This window comes from Anomaloglossus baeobatrachus, chromosome 3, assembly GCF_048569485.1.
Source record: "Anomaloglossus baeobatrachus isolate aAnoBae1 chromosome 3, aAnoBae1.hap1, whole genome shotgun sequence".
Lineage (NCBI taxonomy): Eukaryota > Metazoa > Chordata > Amphibia > Anura > Aromobatidae > Anomaloglossus > Anomaloglossus baeobatrachus.
Genome location: NC_134355.1, coordinates 286430599 through 286458366, shown reverse-complemented (window position 1 = coordinate 286458366; position 27768 = coordinate 286430599). Strand labels below are relative to the sequence as shown.

Here is a 27768-nt window from a genome sequence, read left to right as displayed (position 1 = left end):
GCCTAGGTGACAGAATATACCTAAAAGTGACGCCATTCTAAAAATTGTACCCCTCAAGGTACTCAAAATCACATCCAAGAAGTTTATTTACCCTTTTGGTGCTTCAGAGGAACAAAAGCAATGTGGAAGGAAAAAAATGAAAATTTAACTTTTTTACACAAAAATGTATCATACTCTGTATAGGGGAGTATAGGAACAAAACACAAGATAAGCTCACCCAGGTCTGTTGGATACTCCAATGAGGGACAGCTGTACGAACTGAACGGCCGGCCAAGCCAGGAAACTCCACAAAGAAAAAATATGTCCAGCATCCACGTCCAAGTGAAATAAAAGGTCAATTTTTATTCAGAATCTATTTAAAACATGGGGTGATGTACATTACATCCCAAAACATAAAAATCCTCTCGGACCCGTCGTGTAGATGGAACGCGTTTCGAGCTAATCGATCGGATTAATCCCTTGGATTAAGAGCGATTAGCTCGAAACGCGTTCCATCTACACGACGGGTCCGAGAGGATTTTTATGTTTTGGGATGTAATGTACATCACCCCATGTTTTAAATAGATTCTGAATAAAAATTGACCTTTTATTTCACTTGGACGTGGATGCTGGACATAGTTTTTCTTTCTGTATAGGGGAGGTATGGGAACATCATACTGTGTATAGGGGAGCTATTGGAACATCATACTGCGTATAGGGGAGCTATGGGAGCATCATACTGTGTATAGGGGAGCTATGGGAACATTTATTGTATATAGGGGAGCTGTGGGAACATCATACTGTGTATAGAGGAGCTGTGGGAACATCATACTGTGTATAGGGGAGCTATGGGAACATCTACTGTGTATAGGGGAGCTGTGTGAACATCATACTGTGTATAGGGGAGCTGTGGGAACATCATACTGTGTATAGAGGAGCTGTGGGAACATCATACTGTGTATAGGGGAGCTATGGGAACATTATACTGTGTATAGGGTAGAAAAATAAGAAAGGATTAGTCCGGCAACATGCGTCCAAGGTTAAAATCAATTTATTACAACCCCCTAAAAAATACACAGAACATGAGACAATAAGTTGATTAAAAAAATCGCATGGGATTTTTTTTATTCACTTTTTTGTCATGTTCTGTGTATTTTTTGTTTTGGAATAAACTGATTTTAAGCTTGGACCCATGTTGCCAAAAAAATCCTTTTTTTTCTCAAGTTTGATGCCGACCTTATGTACTGAGCACTGCAGAAGGATTCCTCAGGACTTTAAAGGCATGGTGAGCTGGAAAATGTTCTTACAACCTGTGTATAGCAGAGGTATAGGGGCTTCATACTGTGTATAGATGAGCTGTATGTGGGGGGACATTATTAAATGTTAAGCGGATACTTAAGAACCATTACTGTTATAGGGGCACTTAGGGTATGGTGACCGTCACATGCACACTGGGGGCTCTATTACTTTCTAGGAGCAATATGTGCGCATTTTTCTAGGGCACTTATACAGGGCATTAATACTTTCTAGGGAGAAATTAATATGTGGGGGGCACAGTGGTGGCATTAATATGTGGGGGGCACAGTGGGGACATTATTATCATCTGGGGGCACAGTGGTGGCATTATTACTATGTAGGGGGCACAGTGGGGGCATTACTATGTGGAGCAGTAAGTGGAGTCGGTTTTTGTACCACACAGCAGGTGCAGTAATAAGGACACATATGGCAGCAGTGACTCAGTATTGGGGTGACGGCAGGATGAGGAGTTTGTGCAGGTTGGGATTAGATGGGGACGGTGATAGAAATGTGAGAAGTCATATGTGTCTTTGTTGTAATCTCTGTAGACGAGTTGTGGCTGGAAGAAGTTGTCATGTCGGTCTGGGCCACATGGAAAAGATGGAAAAAGTGAACAATTCCATCCGAAAGATCGTCAGCTGTAAGTCACCATCTGTAACTGTACTGTGATCTCTTATATGTGCTGCAGGACCGATATCTACCACTATATAGTCACCATATTGCGGTAATATCAGTGTCATCTACTGAGGATCCCCTAAACCCACGATTAGTCTCCTCCACCGTAGTTCTCACGATTATCTGGTTAGGGGCCCACTCAGATGTTTCGCCCCCCCTGAGCTGAACCCCTAGCTACACCACTGCTACACTTATTAATTTTTTAATAGTAGGTCCAATTCCAACACCTAATGTTTCTACCCTCATGATTCATTGATATATTCCATCTATCCAGCAATCACTGACTAAATACTCGTTAGGTTCATGTGAGAAAACACTTATGAGGTATAGGACTTTCTCTCCAGAAAAAGCAGGCAGTTATTTGCCTCTCTATTCCGTTTATTAATGACCATGCCTATCAATCATTTCACTTTCCATCAAAATTCTTCTTTTAGTGTCAGGAAAATAAATGTCAAAATATGCAGAGATGTACAGGTATCATCAATATAAGCAGCTCTAATGGTATTCATAAGACGGCATGGGCTGTCATCCATTAGAAGTGGAGCCTATTATTTCACTTGGTAGTTTTAGTAAAGAATATCCAATTTCAGGAACATGGGAGATGAAAGTGTCACAGCTGTCAGGGGGAGACAGCCGAATCCCAGCTCTCGAGGTAAGTAATCTTGATGAACATGATAGACAATATCCAGCCAACCAACTTCATAATACGTCGTGCCATTATCAACTGCTCTTAAGAAAATACATAATGGGCTTGATGCATGAAGCATATTGGATTTATTTTTTATATTACCTGTCATTGAATTGGAAACACTGCAGATATACTCAGCAAATTGTAAGTATATAGCACCTCTCGATTTCCGAAGCTTGGATGAAAATATGCACCCTCCAGATACACCGATAACAAGAAAATAATACCATTCACAACAGAAAATAAAATGTTCCGGCTATATACCAAATCAATAAGCACATAGCAGCGCTCTAACCACTTGCTAGACAATATAGCCCAGACATCAAGTAGCAATGATACTTTCCAAATCCAATCTATTGTATGCTTAAAGGGATGTTGTAGTTCAGAGTTGTAATATAATGTTACTTTGTAACTCACTGTATTTAATGTTTTGCTTATGTTATTAAAAAAGCACAAAAATGTTTTCCAGCAAAAATCATTATGAATGTTTAATAGGAACAGATACGGTATAAGAAATGTTAGCAGAGCCAGAAGCTCTATGTGTGTTCTTTCCTTTAGGATAAATTATGGGAGCTGTAGCATTTAAATGGCATATCCAAAGAATTTTCCTTCCATTGAATATGCCATCAGTGTGTGATCTGCAGACAGTGGTATTACAAGTCGTATGGTGCAAAATTTGTATAGGGGCATCCATCAGCATGCTGGTCAGATCTATGTGTCCCTCGCCTCTAGTAACGTCCCCTGTCCTATAGCAATGTCCCCCAACCTGTAATAATGTTACCATTGAGTACTAATGCCCCTATCCTGGCCTCTTTATTTAATAATGTCCCATAGTCTCATACCTTCCTGTAAAATTAGCCCCCGTCGTGTAATAATGACGTGTTATTTTTTAATAATTTTCCCCATCTGTTAATATGTCCCCCGTTCTGGTCCTCATTCTTTAGTAATGTCTCCCATTCTGGTTCCTTTGTATAGTAATATTCCCCATCATGTAATAATGCCCCTTGTCCTGTTCCCATCCTTTAAAAATGTCCTCCATCCTAGACCCTTTCCTTTAATATTGTTTCCCATTCTAACTTAATCCTTAAATAATGTCACCCATGTCTTCTCATTCTTCTAATAATGTCCTCCATCCTGGCCTTCAGTCTTTAATAATGTCCCTCATTCTGGTCCCTTCCTGTAATAATGTCCCTTGTCCTGACCACATCCTTTAATAATGTCCCCAATCCTTGCTCATTCCTTTAATAATGTGACCCATCATGGGCCCTTCATATAAAAATTGCCCCAGTCCTTGCGGCTCTCCTTAAACACAAAAATAAAACAATTCTTCTTATGTGTCTGCGCTCCTACTGCGAGAAGTGCCCTCTTCCTCCTCCATAACTGTTTGAGGGTGGCAGGCAGCTCAAAGCAGTGACATCACTGGACACTCATGATGGGCATGTCGATGTCAGCTGCTGGCCTCTGATAGGCCAGCAGTCATTTTAGCCAAGGATGCACATTCAGCTGAAAATGGGTATGTCATTAGCAAGCCCCCTTTCTGCACAAGTCCGGTTGAACGTTCTACCACCTCAATCGTTACACCCCTGTCTTCTGGGGTCCATTAGCCAATACCTCTACCAGCTTGCAGCTTTCAACACAGTGTTGTCTCAGTCATAGGTCCAGAGGTAGGAAAAAGTAAGTAGCTGTCATGATTCGCCTCCCTATCCACATGGCTAGGGGGCGGAGCCTTCTCTCGGGCCTCACTTGCGGCCCCTGGATGCCTTAAAAGCTGACACTTCCAATTCACCAGCGCCGGCTATAAGCTTAGCTCTGCTTTCCCTGTGATTGCTGGTCCTGTGAGTGATATCCTGATCTGTTTGTTCCTGTGCCCCCGTGTCCTTGTCTGTGTTCTGTCCCCTGGTCGTCCCTCCTGTCCTGTGTCCCCCCTCATATTCCCCACTCGGTTGCTTCCTCCGGTACTGACCTTAGCCTGACTTTGACTTCGCTTCTGCTTGCTCCTCCGGTCCTGCTTCTGTCCGTACGGTGTTTGACCCAGCCTGTCTGACTATTCCTCACAAACCCTGCAGTTCTGCCTCTCAGCTGTGCTGATTAGGCAGTGCATGAGAACGCTGTGCATTTCCTTCCTGGTTCTCATTGCTCTGTGTAGTGTCGTCTGCTGCAGAGCTCTGGCTCCCCCTGGTGGCAGCATTACAGTAGAGTGGTGCATTGAACAGTGTGGCCACACCATTGATGCCCAGAGTACCTGTGTTTGGTTTGAGCAGTCATTCTGTGCCAACATGCTCCCTATAAAGCTTTAACAGCTACAGTATGTAGTAATAATAATTATAATGTTAATAATAATAATTACATATGTGCTAAAGTTCAGTTTTTACACTTCACTAATGACCGTGTTCTACTTCGAGAAAACTACAAAGTTAAGGCTGCTTTACACGCAGCGACATCGCTAGCGATGTCGCTCGTGAAAGCACCCGCCCCCGTTGCTTGTGCGTCATGGGCAAATCGCTGCCCGTTAGAACTTACTATCAAATATAGTTAGGTCCAGAAATATTTGGACAGTGACACAAGTTTTGTTATTTTAGCTGTTTACAAAAACATGTTCAGAAATACAATTATATATATAATATGGGCTGAAAGTGCACACTCCCAGCTGCAATATGAGAGTTTTCACATCGAAATCGGAGAAAGGGTTTAGGAATCATAGCTCTGTAATGCATAGCCTCTTCTTTTTCAAGGGACCATAAGTAATTGGACAAGGGACTCTAAGGGCTGCAATTAACTCTGAAGGTGTCTCCCTCGTTAACCTGTAATCAATGAAGTAGTTAAAAGGTCTGGGGTTGATTACAGGTGTGTGGTTTTGCATTTGGAAGCTGTTGCTGTGACCAGACAACATGCGGTCTATGGAACTCTCAATTGAGGTGAAGCAGAACATCCTTATGCTGAAAAAAAAGAAAAAATCCATCAGAGAGATAGCAGACATGCTTGGAGTAGCAAAATCAACAGTCGGGTACATTCTGAGAAAAAAGGAATTGACTGGTGAGCTTGGGAACTCAAAAAGGCCTGGGCGTCCACGGATGACAACAGTGGTGGATGATCGCCGCATACTTTCTTTGGTGAAGAAGAACCCGTTCACAACATCAACTGAAGTCCAGAACACTCTCAGTGAAGTAGGTGTATCTGTCTCTAAGTCAACAGTAAAGAGAAGACTCCATGAAAATAAATACAAAGGGTTCACATCTAGATGCAAACCATTCATCAATTCCAAAAATAGACAGGCCAGAGTTAAATTTGCTGAAAAACACCTCATGAAGCCAGCTCAGTTCTGGAAAAGTATTCTATGGACAGATGAGACCAAGATCAACCTGTACCAGAATGATTGGAAGAAAAAAGTTTGGAGAAGAAAGGGAACGGCACATGATCCAAGGCACACCACATCCTCTGTAAAACATGGTGGAGGCAACGTGATGGCATGGGCATGCATGGCTTTCAATGGCACTGGGTCACTTGTGTTTATTGATGACATAACAGCAGACAAGAGTAGCCGGATGAATTCTGAAGTGTACCGGGATATACTTTCAGCCCAGATTCAGCCAAATGCCGCAAAGTTGATCGGACGGCGCTTCATAGTACAGATGGACAATGACCCCAAGCATACAGCCAAAGCTACCCAGGAGTTCATGAGTGCAAAAAAGTGGAACATTCTGCAATGGCCAAGTCAATCACCAGATCTTAACCCAATTGAGCATGCATTTCACTTGCTCAAATCCAGACTTAAGACGGAAAGACCCACAAACAAGCAAGACCTGAAGGCTGCTGCTGTAAAGGCCTGGCAAAGCATTAAGAAGGAGGAAACCCAGCGTTTGGTGATGTCCATGGGTTCCAGACTTAAGGCAGTGTTTGCCTCCAAAGGATTCGCAACAAAATATTGAAAATAAAAATATTTTTTTTGGGTTTGATTTATTTGTCCAATTACTTTTGACCTCCTAAAATGTGGAGTGTTTGTAAAGAAATGTGTATAATTCCTACAATTTCTATCAGATATTTTTGTTCAAACCTTCAAATTAAACGTTACAATCTGCACTTGAATTCTGTTTTAGAGGTTTCATTTCAAATCCAATGTGGTGGCATGCAGAGCCCAACTCGCGAAAATTGTGTCACTGTCCAAATATTTCTGGACCTAACTGTATATAAGGTGCACAGCAAAAATATATATACATATACAGTGCCTATAAGTAGTATTCAACCCCCTGCAGATTTAGCAGGTTTACACATTCGGAATTAACTTGGTATTGTGACATTTGGACTGTAGATCAGCCTGGAAGTGTGAAATGCACTGCAGCAAAAAAGAATGTTATTTCTTTTTTTATTTTTTTTTTTAAATTGTGAAAAGTTTATTCAGAGGGTCATTTATTATTCAACCCCTGAAACCACAAGAATTCTGTTTGGTTGCCCTAAAGTATTAAGAAGTATTTCAGGCACAAAGAACAATGAGCTTCACATGTTTGGATTAATTATCTCTTTTTCCAGCCTTTTCTGACTAATTAAGACCCTCCCCAAACTTGTGAACAGCACTCATACTTGGTCAACATGGGAAAGACAAAGGAGCATTCCAAGGCCATCAGAGACAAGATCGTGGAGGGTCACAAGGCTGGCAAGGGGTACAAAACCCTTTCCAAGGAGTTGGGCCTACCTGTCTCCACTGTTTGGAGCATCATCCGGAAGTGGAAGGCTTATGGAACTACTGTTAGCCTTCCACGGCCTGGACAGCCTTTGAAAGTTTCCACCCATGCTGAGGCCAGGCTTGTCCGAAGAGTCAAGGCTAACCCAAGGACAACAAGGAAGGAGCTCCGGGAAGATCTCATGGCAGTGGGGACATTGGTTTCAGTCAATACCATAAGTAACGTACTCCACCGCAATGGTCTCCGTTCCAGACGAGCCCGTAAGGTACCTTTACTTTCAAAGCGTCATGTCAAGGCTCGTCTACAGTTTGCTCATGATCACTTGGAGGACTCTGAGACAGACTGGTTCAAGGTTCTCTGGTCTGATGAGACCAAGATCGAGATCTTTGGTGCCAACCACACACGTGACGTTTGGAGACTGGATGGCACTGCATACGACCCCAAGAATACCATCCCTACAGTCAAGCATGGTGGTGGCAGCATCATGCTGTGGGGCTGTTTCTCAGCCAAGGGGCCTGGCCATCTGGTCCGCATCCATGGGAAGATGGATAGCACAGCCTACCTGGAAATTTTGGCCAAGAACCTCCGCTCCTCCATCAAGGATCTTAAGATGGGTCATCATTTCATCTTCCAACAAGACAACGACCCAAAGCACACAGCCAAGAAAACCAAGGCCTGGTTCAAGAGGGAAAAAATCAAGGTGTTGCAGTGGCCTAGTCAGTCTCCTGACCTTAACCCAATTGAAAACTTGTGGAAGGAGCTCAAGATTAAAGTCCACATGAGACACCCAAAGAACCTAGATAACTTGGAGAAGATTTGCATGGAGGAGTGGGCCAAGATAACTCCAGAGACCTGTGCCGGCCTGATCAGGTCTTACAGTTAGGTCCAGAAATATTTGGACAGTGACACAATTTTCGCGAGTTGGGCTCTGCATGCCACCACCTTGGATTTGAAATGAAACCTCTACAACAGAATTCAAGTGCAGATTGTAACGTTTAATTTGAAGGTTTGAACAAAAATATCTGATAGAAATTGTAGGAATTGTACACATTTCTTTACAAACACTCCACATTTTAGGAGGTCAAAAGTAATTGGACAAATAAACCCAACCCAAACAAAATATTTTTATTTTCAATATTTTGTTGCGAATCCTTTGGAGGCAATCACTGCCTTAAGTCTGGAACCCATGGACATCACCAAACGCTGGGTTTCCTCCTTCTTAATGCTTTGCCAGGCCTTTACAGCCGCAGCCTTCAGGTCTTGCTTGTTTGTGGGTCTTTCCGTCTTAAGTCTGGATTTGAGCAAGTGAAATGCATGCTCAATTGGGTTAAGATCTGGTGATTGACTTGGCCATTGCAGAATGTTCCACTTTTTTGCACTCATGAACTCCTGGGTAGCTTTGGCTGTATGCTTGGGGTCATTGTCCATCTGTACTATGAAGCGCCGTCCGATCAACTTTGCGGCATTTGGCTGAATCTGGGCTGAAAGTATATCCCTGTACACTTCAGAATTCGTCCGGCTACTCTTGTCTGCTGTTATGTCATCAATAAACACAAGTGACCCAGTGCCATTGAAAGCCATGCATGCCCATGCCATCACGTTGCCTCCACCATGTTTTACAGAGGATGTGGTGTGCCTTGGATCATGTGCCGTTCCCTTTCTTCTCCAAACTTTTTTCTTCCCATCATTCTGGTACAGGTTGATCTTTGTCTCATCTGTCCATAGAATACTTTTCCATAACTGAGCTGGCTTCATGAGGTGTTTTTCAGCAAATTTAACTCTGGCCTGTCTATTTTTGGAATTGATGAATGGTTTGCATCTAGATGTGAACCCTTTGTATTTACTTTCATGGAGTCTTCTCTTTACTGTTGACTCAGAGACAGATACACCTACTTCACTGAGAGTGTTCTGGACTTCAGTTGATGTTGTGAATGGGTTCTTCTTCACCAAAGAAAGTATGCGGCGATCATCCACCACTGTTGTCATCCGTGGACGCCCAGGCCTTTTTGAGTTCCCAAGCTCACCAGTCAATTCCTTTTTTCTCAGAATGTACCCGACTGTTGATTTTGCTACTCCAAGCATGTCTGCTATCTCTCTGATGGATTTTTTCTTTTTTTTCAGCCTCAGGATGTTCTGCTTCACCTCAATTGAGAGTTCCTTAGACCGCATGTTGTCTGGTCACAGCAACAGCTTCCAAATGCAAAACCACACACCTGTAATCAACCCCAGACCTTTTAACTACTTCATTGATTACAGGTTAACGAGGGAGACGCCTTCAGAGTTAATTGCAGCCCTTAGAGTCCCTTGTCCAATTACTTTTGGTCCCTTGAAAAAGAGGAGGCTATGCATTACAGAGCTATGATTCCTAAACCCTTTCTCCGATTTGGATGTGAAAACTCTCATATTGCAGCTGGGAGTTTGCACTTTCAGCCCATATTATATATATAATTGTATTTCTGAACATGTTTTTGTAAACAGCTAAAATAACAAAACTTGTGTCACTGTCCAAATATTTCTGGCCCTGACTGTATAAAAGACGATTATTAGCCATAATTGCAAACAAGGGTTATTCCACAGAATATTAAACCTAGGGCTTGAATACGGTAATAATTGACCCACACTTTTATGTTGAAAATTTATTAAAATTTAACTGAGCAACATAACTTGTTGGTTTGTAAGATTTATGCATCTGTTAATAAATCCTGCTCTTGTTTGAAGTTTGCAGGCTCTAACTTATTTGCATCTTATCAAACCTGCTAAATCTGCAGGGGGTTGAATACTACTTGTAGGCACTGTACATGCAAGCAGGTGCAACTGAATGCAGTGAATAAGGATACGTGTCAAAGGGAGAAAAAGACACTGCATATAGGACAGAGCACACCAATTATATAAAAAATGTAAAGACTTTATTAGGCACAAAATACTTAAAACACAATTAAAACAATTAATTCCTCACCAGGGCACTCCAATGATTGATGAACATATTAAATGCATAACACCAGTACATAAAGGAATATTTGTATCTATATGGCAGGAAAAATCTTGGTCTGTCATATGCCCATAAATGCTATGACCAATACCTGAATACAAGATACAATGTGCTTATCAAGAGGAGACCTAAAATAAGGTCCACAACCCCTATAGAGACTGCCTGATGATATACAACCACATGGTCTAAAATCACTTATAGACACCTTCTCAATGGGAGGGAGCCATACAACCTGCCATGTGGAAAGTAGCCAGTTTTGGACAAACAACCAAGAAAACCGTAAAGCCTGCACACACAAAGGAGACCCTGGCGAGCATCCCACGTGTATATCAAGGCTTCGTCAGGGAAAGATAATCAAATCGCTGCCCATGGCGCACAATATCGCTATGCCCCGTCACATGGACTTACCTTCTTAACGACGTCGCTGTGTGCCTCTTTTCTAAGGGGGTGGTTCGTGCGGCATCACAGCGACGTCACACGGCAGGCGTCCAATAGAAGCGGAGGGGCGGAGAGCAGCCATATGGAAGTCACGCCCACCTCGCTGCCGGAGGACGCAGGTGGGGTGTTGTTCGTCGTTCCTGGGGTGTCACACGTTGCGATGTGTGCTGCCTCAGGAACGATGAACAACCTGCGTCCAGAACAAGGAACAACATTTGGGAAATGGACGACGTGTCAACAATCAACGATTTGGTGAGTATTTTGCATAGTTAGCGGTCGCTCGTACTTGTCACACGTAATGACGTAGCTAACGAGGCCGGATGTGCGTCACGACTTCAGTGACCCCAACGACATCTCGTTAGCGATGTCATTGCGTGTAAAGCCCCCTTTACCGTCGAGCCAAAATTAAGGTTTGTTTCTTTAAACAATAGGTACATGGAGAACTGAAGCTATTTGTAAGTCCAGTGATGTAATTTCCATAAGTAAGGACATCTCTCTTCTTGGTGCTGCAACACTCGGTGTTAACCCTTGCACTGCCTATCGTATGCTAACGGATTTTGAGACTCTGAATATGGGTAAGTTACTTTTACATTCAAAATCATATTAAAAACCAGTCTTTTACTTTTTTCTAATGCCTATGCAAATAATATTATTAAACATATATTTGAGAACACACATTAAACTACTGGTAATAAATATGCATGCAGATCTCTGAAAGAATGGCCAGCTGTTGTTGTCAAACACATCTGACAGGCACTCACACTTACAGCTGCCACATTCATATTCACCTGTCTGAAGCACACGGAGAATTTGTACACCACATATGGTGGAGTCCCAAACCTCTCTCTCTGGAACAGATGACTCCTTTCAGTTCTATAGCTAACACTTATCTAATGAGCTTTTATGACAATATAATATAGAAACAAAATTGCTTTAAAACATTACACAATACATCAGGGGCGGACAAGGAGATCAAAGGGCCCCTGTGCAAAAATTGTGCATGAGCCCCCTCCTTCTCTTTCTTAAAGGGGTCTTTCATTTTTAATTTTTATGCTCGTTATATTGCCCTAAGTAAAAAATATACCAAACAAAAATATAATCTTAAACACTTTAGTTTTTGTTTCCCATTTTAGTGTGACCTATTATTGTGGCCAGCCTAAGGCACACCTGTACAACCTGTACAATACTCATGCTGTTTAATCTGCACCTTGATATGTCACACCTGTGAGGTGGATAGATTATCTCGGAAAGGAGAAGTGCCCACTAACACTGATTTAGCCAAGTTTGCGAACAATATTTGAGAGAAAAAGGCCTTTTGTGCATAGAAAAAGTCTTAGATCTTTAAGTACAGCTCATGAAAAATGGAAGAAACAAAAAAAGTGTTGTGTTTATATTTTTGTACAGTATAAAATCAGAGTTACTCATTTTAACCTGGCCTGGGGATGTCTCTCTGCTACTGTTCCATCTATACTGTATTTGTAAGCTGCAGTGATAATGTCATATGTGACCACTTTAGCTAATCACAGGGTTCCGCAACCTGTGCCACCTACCTTGGTGTGACTGCTGAGCTCAGTGATTGGCTCCACAAGTCACATGATTTGGTCATGACATCATGGCTGCAGCCTGAAAACAAAGACCAGAGCAGTAGAAAAGAGGAATTTCTGGCCCTGAGGAGGATAAGTGACCCTGAATTTATTGTTTTTTCCTAGTAGAAGTCTAAGGGCGGAGTTACACGGTACGATATATCGTGCGATATGTCGTCGGGGTCACGGAATTCGTGACGCACATCCGGCATCGTTAGAGATGTCGTACCGTGTGACACCTCCGAACGACTGTTAACGAGCAAAAATATTCACCTTATTGTTGCTCGTTGACACATCGTTCATTTCCATAATGTCGTTCCTCCTTCTGCGCGCCGGTTGTTCGTCGTTCCCGTGGCAGCACACATCACTCCGTGTGACACCCCGGGAACGACGAACACAGCTTACCTGTGTCCTGCTGACAATGTGGAAGGAAGGAGGTGGACGGGATGTTACGTCCCGCTCATCTCCACCCCTCCGCTTTTATTGGGCGGCCGCTGTGTGACATCGCTGTGACACCGAACGTCCCTCCCCCTTCAGGAAGAGGATCTTCGCTGCCTACGGCGACGTTGTTAGGTAGGTAAGTACGTGTGACGGGGGTTTAACGACTTTGTGCGACATGGGCAATGAATTGCCCATGACGCACAAACGACGGGGGCGGGTGCGATCGTCTCGGGTAACGCTGCCCTAAGAGCATTAAAAGAATTAAAACTGAAAATCCCTTTAAGTAACATTAGTTAATAAAATAAAAACATTTTTGGATACACAACAGAAAATCACAATGCATATGTCATAAAAGTACAAAGCATATTGCACACGTCACATCAGTACAGCGTACACATCAGACTCATCACACATGCACAGCAAGAACATTCCATGCATCACACAAGAGTAACGCACACATTCTAGCCACCACACCAGCACTTTACACACATCAGACACATTACACAATCACACTGCACCCATCAGACACATCACACAAGCACAGCGCACACATTCATAGTCCAAACATGAGAGATTTCACATAAAAACAGTGCACACATTACACATGTAAAGTGCACACATTATAAACATCACACGAGTACACCACACACATCATAGAAGTGCAGGACACACAATGAACAAACACATCAGACAAGCCGAAACAGAAACAACATGTGCACAATCATTACTGCACGAAGTATATTATAAAGAAGTCAGTAATACAGTTAAAATTTATCACAGGCAGACACATACCAAATATACAGGCACACACACATACCATACACTCACATGCACAAGCACACACCAGAAATACAGGCACATACATACTATATATACAGGCACATATACATATTCTATATAGAGTATATACAGGCACATACACATATACTATATATAGGCAAATATACACATATACCAATTATACAGGCACATACAATACGCATATATACAGGAAAATAGACACATACCAGTTATACAGGATCATGCACATATTTAACAAAAAACCCTATAAAAGATAAACTTTATTGAACGCTATTAAAAATCATCAGTAATTATCCCCAAACAAACACCAGCTGAGTACAAAGGCACAAAAGGGAAAAGGGAGGACAAAAGCTGAAGGAAACCCTGAGCTGTCCCTAAAAAAAGCCCCGTCCTACCTGGCAATGGAGGGCGTGACACCCTAAAGTTTATAGGCGCCCCCGTTCAACGTTGTTTGCCATGAGGTACCATGTTGGACTTCTAGTGACCAGAATAAAAGACTGTGAGTGATAACACCAAATGTAACACATCTGTTCCCCATTCACACCTAAGACCCTGTAACACTAAGCTATGTGCCCACGGGGACAGTGTCCTGCAGTTATATCCGCAGGACATTCCGCAGGTGCTCACAGAAAACTGCAGCAAAACTTCTGTCTGTTTCCAAGCTGCGGATGTATTTCAGAATGTCCTGCGGATATGGTGCGGGCTTTCTGCATTGAGGATACAGTACCATGGCTTCGGCACTGCATCCTCAATGCAGAACAAGTGCTGCAGTGATCGGGGCATTCATATTACTTACCTCCATCATGCAGCACCTCGCTTTCCGGCGGCCAGGTCACTCTGTCAGCGTTTGGTGCACTGTGCTGGAGAAGGTGGGCGGCCCTGCACTAGCTCCAGCTGTCACATGACCGGAGCTCGTGCAGGCCCCGCCCACCTCTTCCTTCCTGTACCTGGATCGACCGCGCTCCTGTGCACCGGACGGAGAAAGTGACATCGTTGTCTTCTATCACGGCAGGTAAGTATATGGGACCCTGAGGAGAAGTCCGCAGGAATAATTCCCATGCTGCTGATTTTTCCGCAGGGAAATCCGCATTATTTCCGCTGCGCAAAAAAATGCAGCGTGGGCACAGCAGTTCCCAAATGCCATAGAAATGGCTGGAGAGTAGCTGTGCTGCAGATTTTTGAAAAATCCGCGGAATTTCCGCGAAAAAAATGCGGCAAATTCCGCGCATTTTCCACAGCGTGGGCACATAGCCTTAATGTCAAAACTGCTGGCAACAAAAGTGAGTACACCACTAAGTGAAAATGGCCAAATTGTGCCCAGTTAACCATTTTCCCTCCCTGGTGTCCTATGACTCATTATAGCTGTAACCTGAGTTATTTAGAGGGCACACCAAATTTACACAGTCACGCATGGTGTACACTATATTTTATCAAAGTGTCATATGTTCACTGTTGTCCCGTGACAAGATATAATAAAATATTTACATAAATGGGAAGGGTGTACTCACTTTTTTGATATGCTGTATATACAAGAACATATACAGGCATATATAGACTTTTACTATACACAGGCACATACACACATACATACAGGAACATACACAGGCACATATACTATATATACATACAGGCATCTAAACATATATAGGAACTCACACAGGTAAATACACATAGGCACATAAATTATATATACACATGAACGTACACATATATAATGGCACATATACACATATTCTATATATGGACAGGCACACACATAGGCACATATATATGAAAAATCAAAATTCTGACACACTGCACACATACAAGATTAGAAAATAAGAGAATCAGGAGGAAAACAAGAGCAGGAAAGTAGCTACAAAAGACAACAGGAGTTGACTTCACAATGGCACAAAGCAGTAAGCACTACTTTGACCCAATAGTCTGGGTCAAACACTACACCTCACCAAGTCATTTTTGGTTTGGTATTTATTGGTATTTACTTTGTGTTCTTTATTTTGTGATTTTTTTAATATTTTTGCAAGTTTTGAAAACTTTCCTTTAACTTTTTTTTATCAACTTTTCCGGCCCTAAACTGCAATTCTCTCTATAGTGTCCCTGGGCTAATTCATGTTTGAGCAGGACCTGACAAGGGCAGAAAGCATGTCAGGTCCTGTCCAAGCATGAAGCAGCCCACGTACACTATGGAGACCATTGGAACAATGTGATCACAATCGCTAAGTGACAGATTGGAGCAGAGAGGTAGCTCCCTCCCCGCTCAAGGAGATGGATACCACTGTCACTACTAACAGCAGCATCAGAGGGGTTAAACGCCCATAATCGATGATAGTACAGCAGGGTGTCAGCTATGATACATAGCTGACAACCGCTGATCATCTTGCTGGCATTGCACATGACCGAACCGTCGTACATGTGTAGTAGTTTGTGGGAACGCACTTCCTGCTGCGCCGTACATATACAGCGGATGCCATGAAGAGGTTAAATCAGCACCAAATTATTAATTGGGGAAAATTGCTGCAAATATTGCCTCATCAATTCTGCCACTAAAGAACATACCTTTATGCTTCTTGCCATGTGAAGTGTCACATCATAGAAGAAAATTCCAGATTATCAGACATTTTCGATTGCACGGTGGCTCAGTGGTTAGCACTGCAGCCTTGCAGCACTGGGGTCCTGGGTTCAAATCCCACCAAGGACACCATCTGCAAGGAGTTTGTATGTTCTCCCCGTGTTTGCGTGGGTTTCCTCCGGGTACTCCGGTTTCCTCCCACACTCCAAAGACATACAGTTAGGGACTCTAGATTGTGGGCCCCAATGGGGACAGTGTTGCAAATGTATGTAAAGCGCTGTGGAATTAATAGCGCTATATAAATGAATAAAATTATTATTATTATTATTATTATCAGATGAAGGATTTAAGGAATTTCAGTGTATTATATATTTTACATGCTTATTATCAGAATTGCCTTTTGTTTGATACTGTCAATAATAACCTATAGGGCTTTAATTTTGCCTTTGAAAACTGTTTTTATGTGTACTAGGAGACACTGTAATTCAAAATGGTGCCAACAGTGCTGTCGGTCAAGCGGTTATCCAGATCTGTGCATCGATGGGGGTGAATACCATTAATGTAATCAGAGATAGGTAAGAATTTTTTAATCTTTAACATATCCATGGCTCACAAAGAAATAGTGTGATATATTCTTAATAGTGCCAGTTTTCCTTAAAAGAAATAATCCGTATTTCTAACTACGGTGTTTTTCCAAATATTAGACACTATCTTATACTTTTTTTAGCCCCCAAAAAAGCACTAGGGCTTATTTTTGGAGGAGGTCTTATTTTTGGAGAAACATGGTTGGGGATAAGTTTACCCCCAAAAAAAAGTCTGAGTGGCTCCCAGGTCCTCCATGTGATCTTTAATGGGTGCTGCATGCCGTCCTCCCATGTTTCTGGCTGGCTGACACACACACACACACACACATTACACCCAGCGTTACAGAATTCTTCCGGCCGCAGGGAATGATGGGAGGAAGTCACATGTCTGCAGGTCCTGTAAGCTAGCATTGCGGAAGGTCCTTGCGCTCCACTGCACTGCCTCTCAGGATTCTGCCAGCCAGAAGAAATCGGTGTCGCTGGATGCGGTGAATATGTGTGTGATGCGATGTGTTTGTGATGCGATGTTTGTGTGTGCGATCTGATTGTGTGTGTGAGATCTGATGTGCGTGGGTGTGCAATCACTGCAGGTCCTGCCGCTCAGCGTCGGGTGGGTATGATTACGGAGTGCACGTTGTCTATAATGAAGTGTCCTGCAGTATCAGTAACTTTTTTAGCTACACGGACACTTCATTATTGAACCGCAACTAGGGCTTATTTTCGGGGGAGGGTTTATATTTAAGCCCTGCTCCGAGAATGTTGAAAATCCCTGCTAGGGCTTTTTTTTGGGGGAGGTCTTATTTTTTGAAAAACACGGTAAAACATGGAAGTACCTGAAAGTTAAAAAAGAAAATATATATTCAGGTGACATCTGTATAATCTAATATATAAAGCTGAGTGTATGTGTGTATGTATGTATGTCCGCTAAAGGAATTTGCACCGTCGCATTTACAATCACAAAATTTTGCACAGACACCCCATGTGACTCAGGGAACGTCATAGACTATGTTTTGATGGGAAAATTTAACCCCGCACTTTACAGTTACTCTCCAAAATCCTGCCTCCATTAAACTGAATAGTGGTGGGAGCTACAGGCTATTAATAGCAACTGTCTGGTTGCTATAGGAACAAAATAAACTGTTCGTATAGGAAGCTTATGTGTGAGGTAATATGGTGTCGGTGGAGAGACGGATAGAGAGAGACAGAAAGAGACAGACAGACAGACACAGACAGACGTGGAAAGAGACAGTCCTGGAAAGAGACAGTCCTGGAAAGAGACAGCCCTGGAAAGAGACAGACGGGGAAAGAGACAAACGTGGAAAGAGACAGACAGAGACAGTCCTGGAAAGAGGCAGCCCTGGAAAGAGGCAGCCCTGGAAAGAGACAGACGGGGAAAGAGACAGACATGGAAAGAGACAGACGGGGAAAGAGACAGACGGGGAAAGAGACAGACGGGGAAAGAGACAGACGGGGAAAGAGACAGACAAGCAAAGCGACAGATTTAGAAAAAGACAGACCTGGAAAGAGACAGACCTGGAAAGAGACAGATGGGCAAAGAGACAGCCGAGCAAAGAGACAGGCGGATAACGAGACAGGCGGACAACGAGACAGGCAGACAAAGAGACAGGCGCGCAAAGAGACAGGCGCGCAAAGAGACAGGCACGCAAAGAGACAGGCAGGCAAAGAGACAGGCAGACAAAGAGACAGGCAGACAAAGAGACAGACCGGGAAAGAGACAGACCAGGAAAAAGACAGACAAAGACAAATGGGGAAAGAGACAGACCGGGAAAGAGAGAGACATACAAACACACACATAGAGACATACACAGAGATATAGACAGACAGACACAGAGATGGAGACAGACATACTGATACAAATACAGACAGAGAGTAAGAATCAGACAGACAGAGACATAGACACAGACAGACAAAGAAAGACACAGACAGAGAGACAGACAGCGACACACAGACAGAGACTGGGAGAGAGACAGAGAGACAGTTACTATCCTGGGCACTGCTTGGGTACTACAGCAAGTACTGTATATTTTTTAGCATTGAAATTGCCACACCAAGAATTAAAAGTTATGCAATTATGCAGATCACAGAATTAATAGATATGTTAATGATATGTAAGTGATGAAAAAATGAATTTTGTTTTAAGGAGAACTTGATTTATTCAGTATAAGCGCCACACACAGACCCAAACGTCTAGGTATGTTATCAATGAGGTTAATAACGGATTTTGAGAAATGTGCTTGGGTACTTACAGTTGTGTTCAAAAGTTTACATACCCCGGCAGATTTTTTGCTTTCTTGGCCTTTTTTCAGAGAATATAAATAATAACAGAAAAACTTTTTTCCCACTCATTTATTGTCAAACTACTGTGTTTTTCTCTTTTTAAATCATAATTACAACCAAAAACATCCAAATGAGAAAACACAGTAGTTTGACAATAAATGGCTTCATTCAACCACTAACCATTCGCGGAAAAAAGTTTTTGTTTTATCATTCATATTCTCTGAAAAAGGCCAAGAAAGCAAAAAATCTGCCTGGGCATGTAAACTTTTGAGCACAACTGTAAATCATCAAGATCCACTGCTGGCAGCTCCCCTTGCAATTACCGACCTATGAAATCCCAGATGTGCTCTATGGGAGAAAGGTCTGGATGTGCAGCAAGCCATAGTAGCATATTTAGGCATGCAGGTTGATAATAGTAGCATAAGTAACATACTGCCTTGCGTTATGTTGAAAAACAACTTCTGGAACACTTTGGAAAGATGGCCGTACCACTGGTTCCACAATTAAATTAATGTAATGCAAAGCTGTACCTGGATTAAAGACTAGAGAGGTCGGGCTAACGTACATTATGTCATGCCATACCATAATCCTTATTGTAGGACCGGTGTGGCAAGGGATGGACTGGGACTGAAATTCAGCGTATGCACGGTATGATATCTGCTATAGAACCCCACATAGTTTGATGGTCTCTACAGTTTTTCATACAGTATGATGGTCACCATAGCTATACGTGTGGTATGATGTTCACCAAAGCCACTCCATAGAATATTGAGAAAGGAAAAAATGTGGTTTAATCTGCGCTGCTACAGGAATAGACCAAAGTTCACAAATGCAGATTACAGCAGTTAATTTGATGTGTTTCAACGTAATTCAATTTGGATTACTTTGAAATGAGTAAAATAAACCAAAAATAATCCACATCTGTGAACTTCGGTCTCTTCCTGCGCAGCACAGATTAAATCACGTTTCTTAATATCCTTCAGTTTGTGGCCCATGGGTCCTGCAGCAGCTGATACACCATCGAATTCTATCTGTCTTGTGTGTTCACAACCCTACAAAGTGAAAGACCATTTGTTTCATTTGATGTCTTCCTCAGATGACTCTATTGCGTTTATTTATATTTTGCAGCTTCCCTACTCTCACACCAAAAAGTAGATCTACCACAGCTGCAATATAGTATGATGCCCACAGTAGCTCCCTTACTGTAGGTTCACCACAGTCCCCACACAGTATGTTGTCTACCCCAGCCCCCATGCTATATGATATTCACCACAGGTTCAACACCGTTTGATGTCATCCTCAGTCCCTCATATATTATAATGCTTCCCAATGCCCCACACTGTATGATGTCCACCATAGCCACCCCACACAATATCCATCACAGTCCTGATAATGAATGGTCACCACAGACCCCCACTCAGTATAATATCCATCACAGCCCCCATACCGTATGTTTACCACAGTCTCTCACACACTGCAATCACAACAGCCCACCCATACAGTCTAATCACCACAGACCATCTTCAGTATGATGTGAAACATAGCCCCCATATATTATGATGCCTACCACATCCCCCCACACAGTGTGATGCTCCCCAGAGCCCCCCATACAATATGATGCCTGCATAGCTATGGGTTCATCACAGCCCCCATATAATATGATGTCCTCGACACCCCCCCCCCATACAGTATGGTCAGCAAAGCCTCTCCTACAGTATGATTTCCACCACAGTCCCCTATATGGTATGATGTCCACCACAGCCCCCCCATACAGTATGTCTACTGAATAGTTCATTGTATACAGCATTATGTATTCCACAGTTCTCCATAAGTATGATGTCCACCACAGCCTACAATACAATATGATGTCAACCTCAGCCCCCATCACAGTATGATCACCATAGCCACCTACAAGGTATGACGTTCACCAATGCCCTCATGCAGCATGATGTCCTCCCCATTTCCCTCTACATTACAGTGCTCCCATTGCCACCTATATGTAGAATTAAGTACCTCACTGCCACCCATAAACTATGTTCCCTTAAGCCTTCCATACAGTATTATGGATCCTACTGCCCCCATATAGTTTGACATCCCTGCCATCTGACCCCCAAGCCCAAAAATATAAGAAAAATACTTGAACTCACCTAATCATAGTTCATCATCTACTGCAGCCTCTGTCACCTCTTATCTTGCATAATGGGCCATATCAGGCAACTCAATGCAGTGGTGTCAATGTGATGCCTAAACTGCATGATACTGGCTTTTATCAGGCTACAGGGCAGTAGCCTGCATTTTGCTGTAGTAAGTGACGGAAAGTGAGCTGGTGGCTCTCCGCTGAGCTACAGGTTTTAACAGATGCAGTGTCTTATGAATGCTGACACTGTTAACAGTGTCGCAATCAATGTCCAATCTGGCCATGGCTGTAACGTTCTCCCAAGAAGGCCTCATCATGTAGTTGGCCATGTGATCTCAAGATTAATCTACAGCTATCACAGCTCTGCCTCAAGGCCTTTGAGGCCGGAATAGAAAAAAAAATCAGCTTACCATATCAATTGTTAAAATATTGGCCCAAATAGTCAGTGAATGGAAACCTCCCAGCTGGCACTCCTAGTATCAATGCAAGTATGAGTATAGAGGAAAGGGAGATGGGAGAAAGGTTGGATCCAGCATCGCACATGGAAAATCAAATGTAGATGAAAACTCTATTTATTGAAAGAACTCCATTTAAAAAAATTGAAACATAAAAAAATTAAGGGTACATATATTTACACGTTTCAGACTAAAGGTAGTGGTTATTCATAGGTGGAACATTGGATATGTAGCAAGCATAAAAGTAGAAAACAGACACCGGAAAGAGGAGCAAATGCATACGCCAAGAACTTGGGCTAATTACAATGATCAATTAACACATACATATAAATTCTAAAATGGACATATATCAACTTTTGTGCAAATATCAGTATCAACATGCTAAAGAAATGTACATCAAATCATTGTCGTAATTGAGACCGGCAGACGCATAAGCATTTAGTATAAAAAATCCATTTGGCCTCTCTAGTCAGTATCAATTTTTTCTAGTCTCTATCACGATGTGGTCTGTTAACCCTTGCTATGCCCGAATGGCTAGAGAGGAAAGACTGCCATGTTACTGCTCCAACAAATGTTTGTAAAGGCCTTAAGAGGAATTGCTTAGTGTACCCAATCTTGTTCGGCAGCTGAAATCTGTTCTGCCAGTCTTCTTTTTAACATTTGTGTAGTACATCCTATATAAAATGTATTACATGTCTTACAAATGGCTTGATATACAACATGTATGGTGGAACAATTAATAAAATAATTAATTTTGTTTATCCGGCCTGAATAGGGATGAGGAGACCCAAACTGTAAAATGTGGTGTTCGTACCAAACACCTTGTATTTAGTGCTGAACACCAAACACAGACTTTTGATTGTATGTTCATTTCCTATTCAGGTTGGTCAAGTGAAAAAAGCTTGTTGAAAGGTTGAGAGCAGCCAATCTTTTAGTCTATGGGCGGGCACTTCTGGAGCCATTTCAGGGATTAGCCAGGAAAATCACTGTAAAAAAAAAAAAGTAGCAAAATGGTTAAAGCAGGACATGCTTACAAATCTGTAATACTGCTTCTGGGTCCTGCTCATTACATCTTATATATATTCACTGCATCCCCCACCCAACATCTGTGACAGCAGCTCCCAGCTGTGCACAATATGTTGGCTGTGTATCAAAATAAGAGGAACCTCATGCAGCTTTTTTAAATTATTTAAATAATAATTTAAAAAAAATGGTGTGTGGTACCCCCCAATTTTGATACCCAGCAAGATAAAGACGACAGCTGGGGGCTGGAATTCTCAGCCTGGGGTTATTGCCTCCATCCTAAAAATAGCAGCAACTGCACCAGGGCAACCGGAATGAGGTGGACAAAGTCCAGAATTGTCGCATCTAATGGATGCAACAATTCTGGGCAGATGCAGATTGGTATTTTTAGATTGAGGGGGGACATTATCCATGGCTCCTCCCATCCTGATAATACCACCCCCCACCTATCTGCTTTACCATGGTTGGATATCAAAAACAGGGGGGGCCCTACATCTTTTTTTCTCCTCTATTTTGATATCCAATCTTAAAGCTCACAAGTGAGGGCTGCAGACTGTAGGTGTTATTTTACCTGTACTAGCTATCAAAATATGGCGGGACCCTACATCATTTTCTTAAAAAATATATATATTTATTTCTTTTTATGCTACTATACAGCAAACTGACTAGTCAATCACAGACATGGACACAGGGTGGGGGCGTATATAGCAGTCTGCCACCAATCACAGACACTAGCAAAGAGGGTGGGCGGGGAAAGCAGTGAATATTGAGGAACCTTAATAAGCGGGCCCAGAAGAGAGAATCACCGCACCATGATCCTCTGCGAAACACGGTATGTATAACTATCCTGCTCCTGCTACCACTTAACTTCCATTTGCAGCCCCCAGGTGCTTATTATGGCCATTTTCTATATACTGTGTGTATATATATATATATATATATATATATATAAATATATATATGTATATATATATATATATATATATATATATATATACACACAGCATATATACAGTATATATATATATATATTATTTTTTTTTCATTTATGTCTTATCTTGTTTACATAAAGCGACAAATATCAAATTCCCCAAAAATGTTGCATGGACATATGTAGATTTGATGCAAGCAGTGCCCTTTAGAAAAACAAACTGTTACAATGGGTCAGAATTGGTAAGTAATAACTTGCTCTTTGCACTGCGCCTGGAAGGCAAGACATCAATAAATCATAGGATAATTCGACTATTTTAGATTTGACTATTTTGTGATTTTTCAATTACATTCATGTATTATGTTCATATTGACAAAAGGTTAAAAACAGACAAAAGAAGCTAGAAAAATAATATCTATTTCATGTAGTCAAATACTGCCCTCTTGTGTCCGAGATGGAAACTTTACCGTATGCCAAACAATTCACTCTGTGTTTTTCTAAGGCTTCAGTACTGGAGCAGATTGATTTATTGACAGAACTATTAGAAGGTCTGTGCTCGTGACACACAGTTAATCTATGTTGTGTAAAATCAATATTATACTGCTCTTTGTGTGGGTGTTCAAAGCTGGCAGGAGATATGTAAGGAGAATTTGTAAGCACAAAGAATGGAATATAATTAAGTATACAGCAAGTTCTAAAATAGAATGTACAGATGTAACATATATAAAATACTACAGTACAACAAAATTGTTTATGACCTGATTTGACATGTTTTTACTTATAAAGGTGATGGGAAACCTATTTACACTTTATAAGTTTGCTCAAAACTTATGTCAAAGGCTATAGGAGTTCACATCTAAAGCGCCATGGAATGAATGGCGCTATAATAAATAAATAATAGCAATATACGAATGTCTCAGAGGGAGTTCCCCACTTGGGTCTTCGCACCGTTGAGGATCTTTTTTCATTTAACTATGATCACTGAAATTAAAGTTTGCTCTTAATCCCTGTCCAAAGTAGATCTGCACTGTGATCAATCTTTTATTTTTTTACAAAACAATTTGATAAGGGACACTTACCCTGGTAGAAAAAAAAGCACACCTGTGAGGTGGATGGATTAACTCGGAAAATAAGAAGTGCTCAGTAATACAGATAAAGAGAAATTTGTGAACAATATGTCAGAGAAAAAGAACTTTTGTGCACATAGAAAAAGTCTCTGATCAGTTCAGCTCATGAAAAATGGGAGAAAAAAACAAAAAAGTGTTGTAATTATATTTTTATTCAGTATATGTCTCCCATCCTTGTATATATGTCTCCCATCCTGGTATATATGTCTCCCATCCTGGTATATATGTCTCCCATCCTGGTATATATGTTTCCCATCCTGGTATATATGTCTCCCATCCTGGTATATATGTTTCCCATCCTGGTATATATGTCTCCCATCCTGGTATATATGTCTCCCATCCTGGTATATATGTTTACCATCCTGGTATATACCGTGCTGGCCAAAAGTATTGGCACCCCTGCAAATCTGTCAGATAATACTCAGTTTCTTCTTGAAAATGATTGCAATCACAAATTCTTTGGTATTATATTCATTTATTTTGCTTGCAATGAAAAAACACAAAAGAGAATGACACAAAAATTAAATCATGATCATTTTACACAAAACTCCAAAAATGGGCCAGACAAAAGTATTGGCACCCTTAGCATAATACTTGGTTGCACAACCTTTAGCCAAAATAACTGCGAACAACCGCTTCCGGTAACCATCAATGAGTTTCTTACAATGCTCTGCTGGAATTTTAGACCATTCTTCTTTGGCAAACTGCTCCAGGTCCCGGAGATTTGAAGGGTGCCTTCTCCAAACTGCCATTTTGAGATCTCTCCACAGGTGTTCTATGGGATTCAGGTCTGGACTCATTGCTGGCCACTTTAGTAGCCTCCAGTGCTTTCTATCAAACCATTTTCTAGTGCTTTTTGAAGTGTGTTTTGGTTCATTGTCCTGCTGGAAGACCCATGACCTCTAAGGAAGACCCAGCTTTCTCACACTGGGCCTTACATTATGCTGCAAAATTTGTTGGTAGTCTTCAGACTTCATAATGCCATGCACACGGTCAAGCAGTCCAGTGCCAGAGGCAGCAAAGCAACCCCAAAGTATCAGGGAACCTACGCCATGTTTGACTGTAGGGACCGTGTTCTTTTCTTTGAATGCCTTTTTTTTTTTCCTGTAAACTCTATGTTGATGGCTTTTCCCCAAAAGCTCTACTTTTGTCTCATCTGACCAGAGAACATTCTTCCAAAACATTTTAGGCTTTCTCAGGTAAATTTGGGCAAACTCCAGCCTGGCTTTTTTATGTCTCGGGGTAAGAAGTGGGATCTTCCTGGGTATCCTACCATATAGTCCCTTTTCATTCAGACGCCGACGGATAGTACGGGTTGACACTGTTGTACCCTCGGACTGCAGGGAAGCTTGAACTTGTTTGGATGTTAGTCAAGGTTCTTTATCCACAATCTTGCGTTGAAATCTCTCGTCCATTTTTCTTTTCCTTCCACATCTAGGGAGGTTAGCCACAGTGCCATAGGCTTTAAACTTCTTGATGACACTGCGCACCGTAGACACAGGAACCTTCAGGTCTTTGGAGATGGACTTGTAGCCTTGAGATTGCTCATGCTTCCTCACAATTTGGATTCTCAAGTCCTCAGACAGTTCTTTGGTCTTCTTTCTTTTCTCCATGCTCAATGTGGTACACACAAGGACACAGGGCAGAGGTTGAGTCAACTTTAATCCATGTCAACTGGCTGCAAGTGTGATTTAGTTATGGCCAACACCTGTTAGGTGCCACAGGTAAGTTACAGGTGCTGTTAATTACACAAATTAGAAAAGCATCACATGATTTTTCAAACAGTGCCAATACTTTTGGCCACCCCCTTTTTTATGTTTCGTGTGGAATTATATCCAATTTGGCTTTATGACAATTTTTTTTATTTATTGTCATTGAAGACAAATTAAATGAAGATAATAATACCAAATAATTTGTGATTGCAATAATTTTCAAGAAGAAACTGAGCATTATCTGACAGAATTGCAGGGGTGCCAATACTTTTGGCCAGCACTGTATGTCCTCCATCCTGGTATATACAGTATATCTCCCATCCTGTTATATGTTCTCCCTCCTGGTATTTATGTCCTCTCTCCTGGTATATATGTTCTCCATCCTGGTATATATGTCCTCCATCCTGGTATATATGTCCTCCATCCTGGTATATATATATATCCTCCATCCTGGTATATATATATCCTCCATCCTGGTGTATATATATATATCCTCCATCCTGGTATATATATATCCTCCATCCTGGTATATATATATGCTCCATACTGGTATATATATATATCCTCCATCCTGGTATATATATATATATCCTCCATCCTGGTATATATATATATCCTCCATCCTGGTATATATGTCTCCCATCATGGACCCCATCCTGGCATATATGTCCCTTCCCTGGTATATATAGTCCCCTTTCAGTCTCTAATGCATAAAAAAAACAACACCTTTTCACCTTCCCCAGATTCCATTTGTCACATGACGTCCTCTTCTGTAGCCAGCACCTGATGTTTGCGTGCCTGCTGTGGAGACGCATGATGTTACTGCCAAGTGCCCCCAGTCAGGGGCACCCCAGCATCAGCTGCAGGCCTCTGTTTCGCCGGTGGCGTATATTGCAGTGCAGGGACCCGCTTAAAAATCTGCATATAAAACTCTGCATACCCACAACTAAAACTTGACATGAACATGAACCGCAGGTCAGTTTATGCTGTGTAAATAAAAAGCCAAGAAAACTCCTGCAATGCAAACCAGAGCCTGAGACAGTGTGTCTTCATTGACACCATCAGAGATAAGAAGAGGTAGTCCAGCTCCACAGAAAAGCAATTTTCTTTTACAAAGTGAGCAGTACAAAAACCTGGTGACTATTAAAACATCAGTATCTACACGTTTCAGGTGCTCATAGCACCCTTAATCATGATCATCAGCACCTGAAGCACACAGATGCTGAAATTTTAATTGTCACTAGATTCTTGTATTGCACACTTAAAGGGATTGTCCACTACACTAACATCCCCTTTTCATTCCCCTTTGTTTACTTATACATCTGAACATGGGGCAATCAACAAAGTGAGAGCTATGGCTGGTCTC

The 27768-nt window shown here is 41.8% G+C and overlaps 1 protein-coding gene across 1 annotated transcript in view; it reads left to right on the top strand.

Moving 5' to 3' along the window:
* The window catches only part of LOC142295199 (enoyl-[acyl-carrier-protein] reductase, mitochondrial-like), a 160121-nt gene that overhangs the window by 117195 nt on the left and 15158 nt on the right, over nucleotides 1–27768 (top strand). Inside the window, exons 4-5 of the mRNA XM_075338276.1 lie at nucleotides 11173–11316; nucleotides 16608–16710. Coding sequence (XP_075194391.1) covers nucleotides 11173–11316; nucleotides 16608–16710 — 247 coding nt within the window. The remainder of the gene's footprint in view (nucleotides 1–11172; nucleotides 11317–16607; nucleotides 16711–27768) is intronic.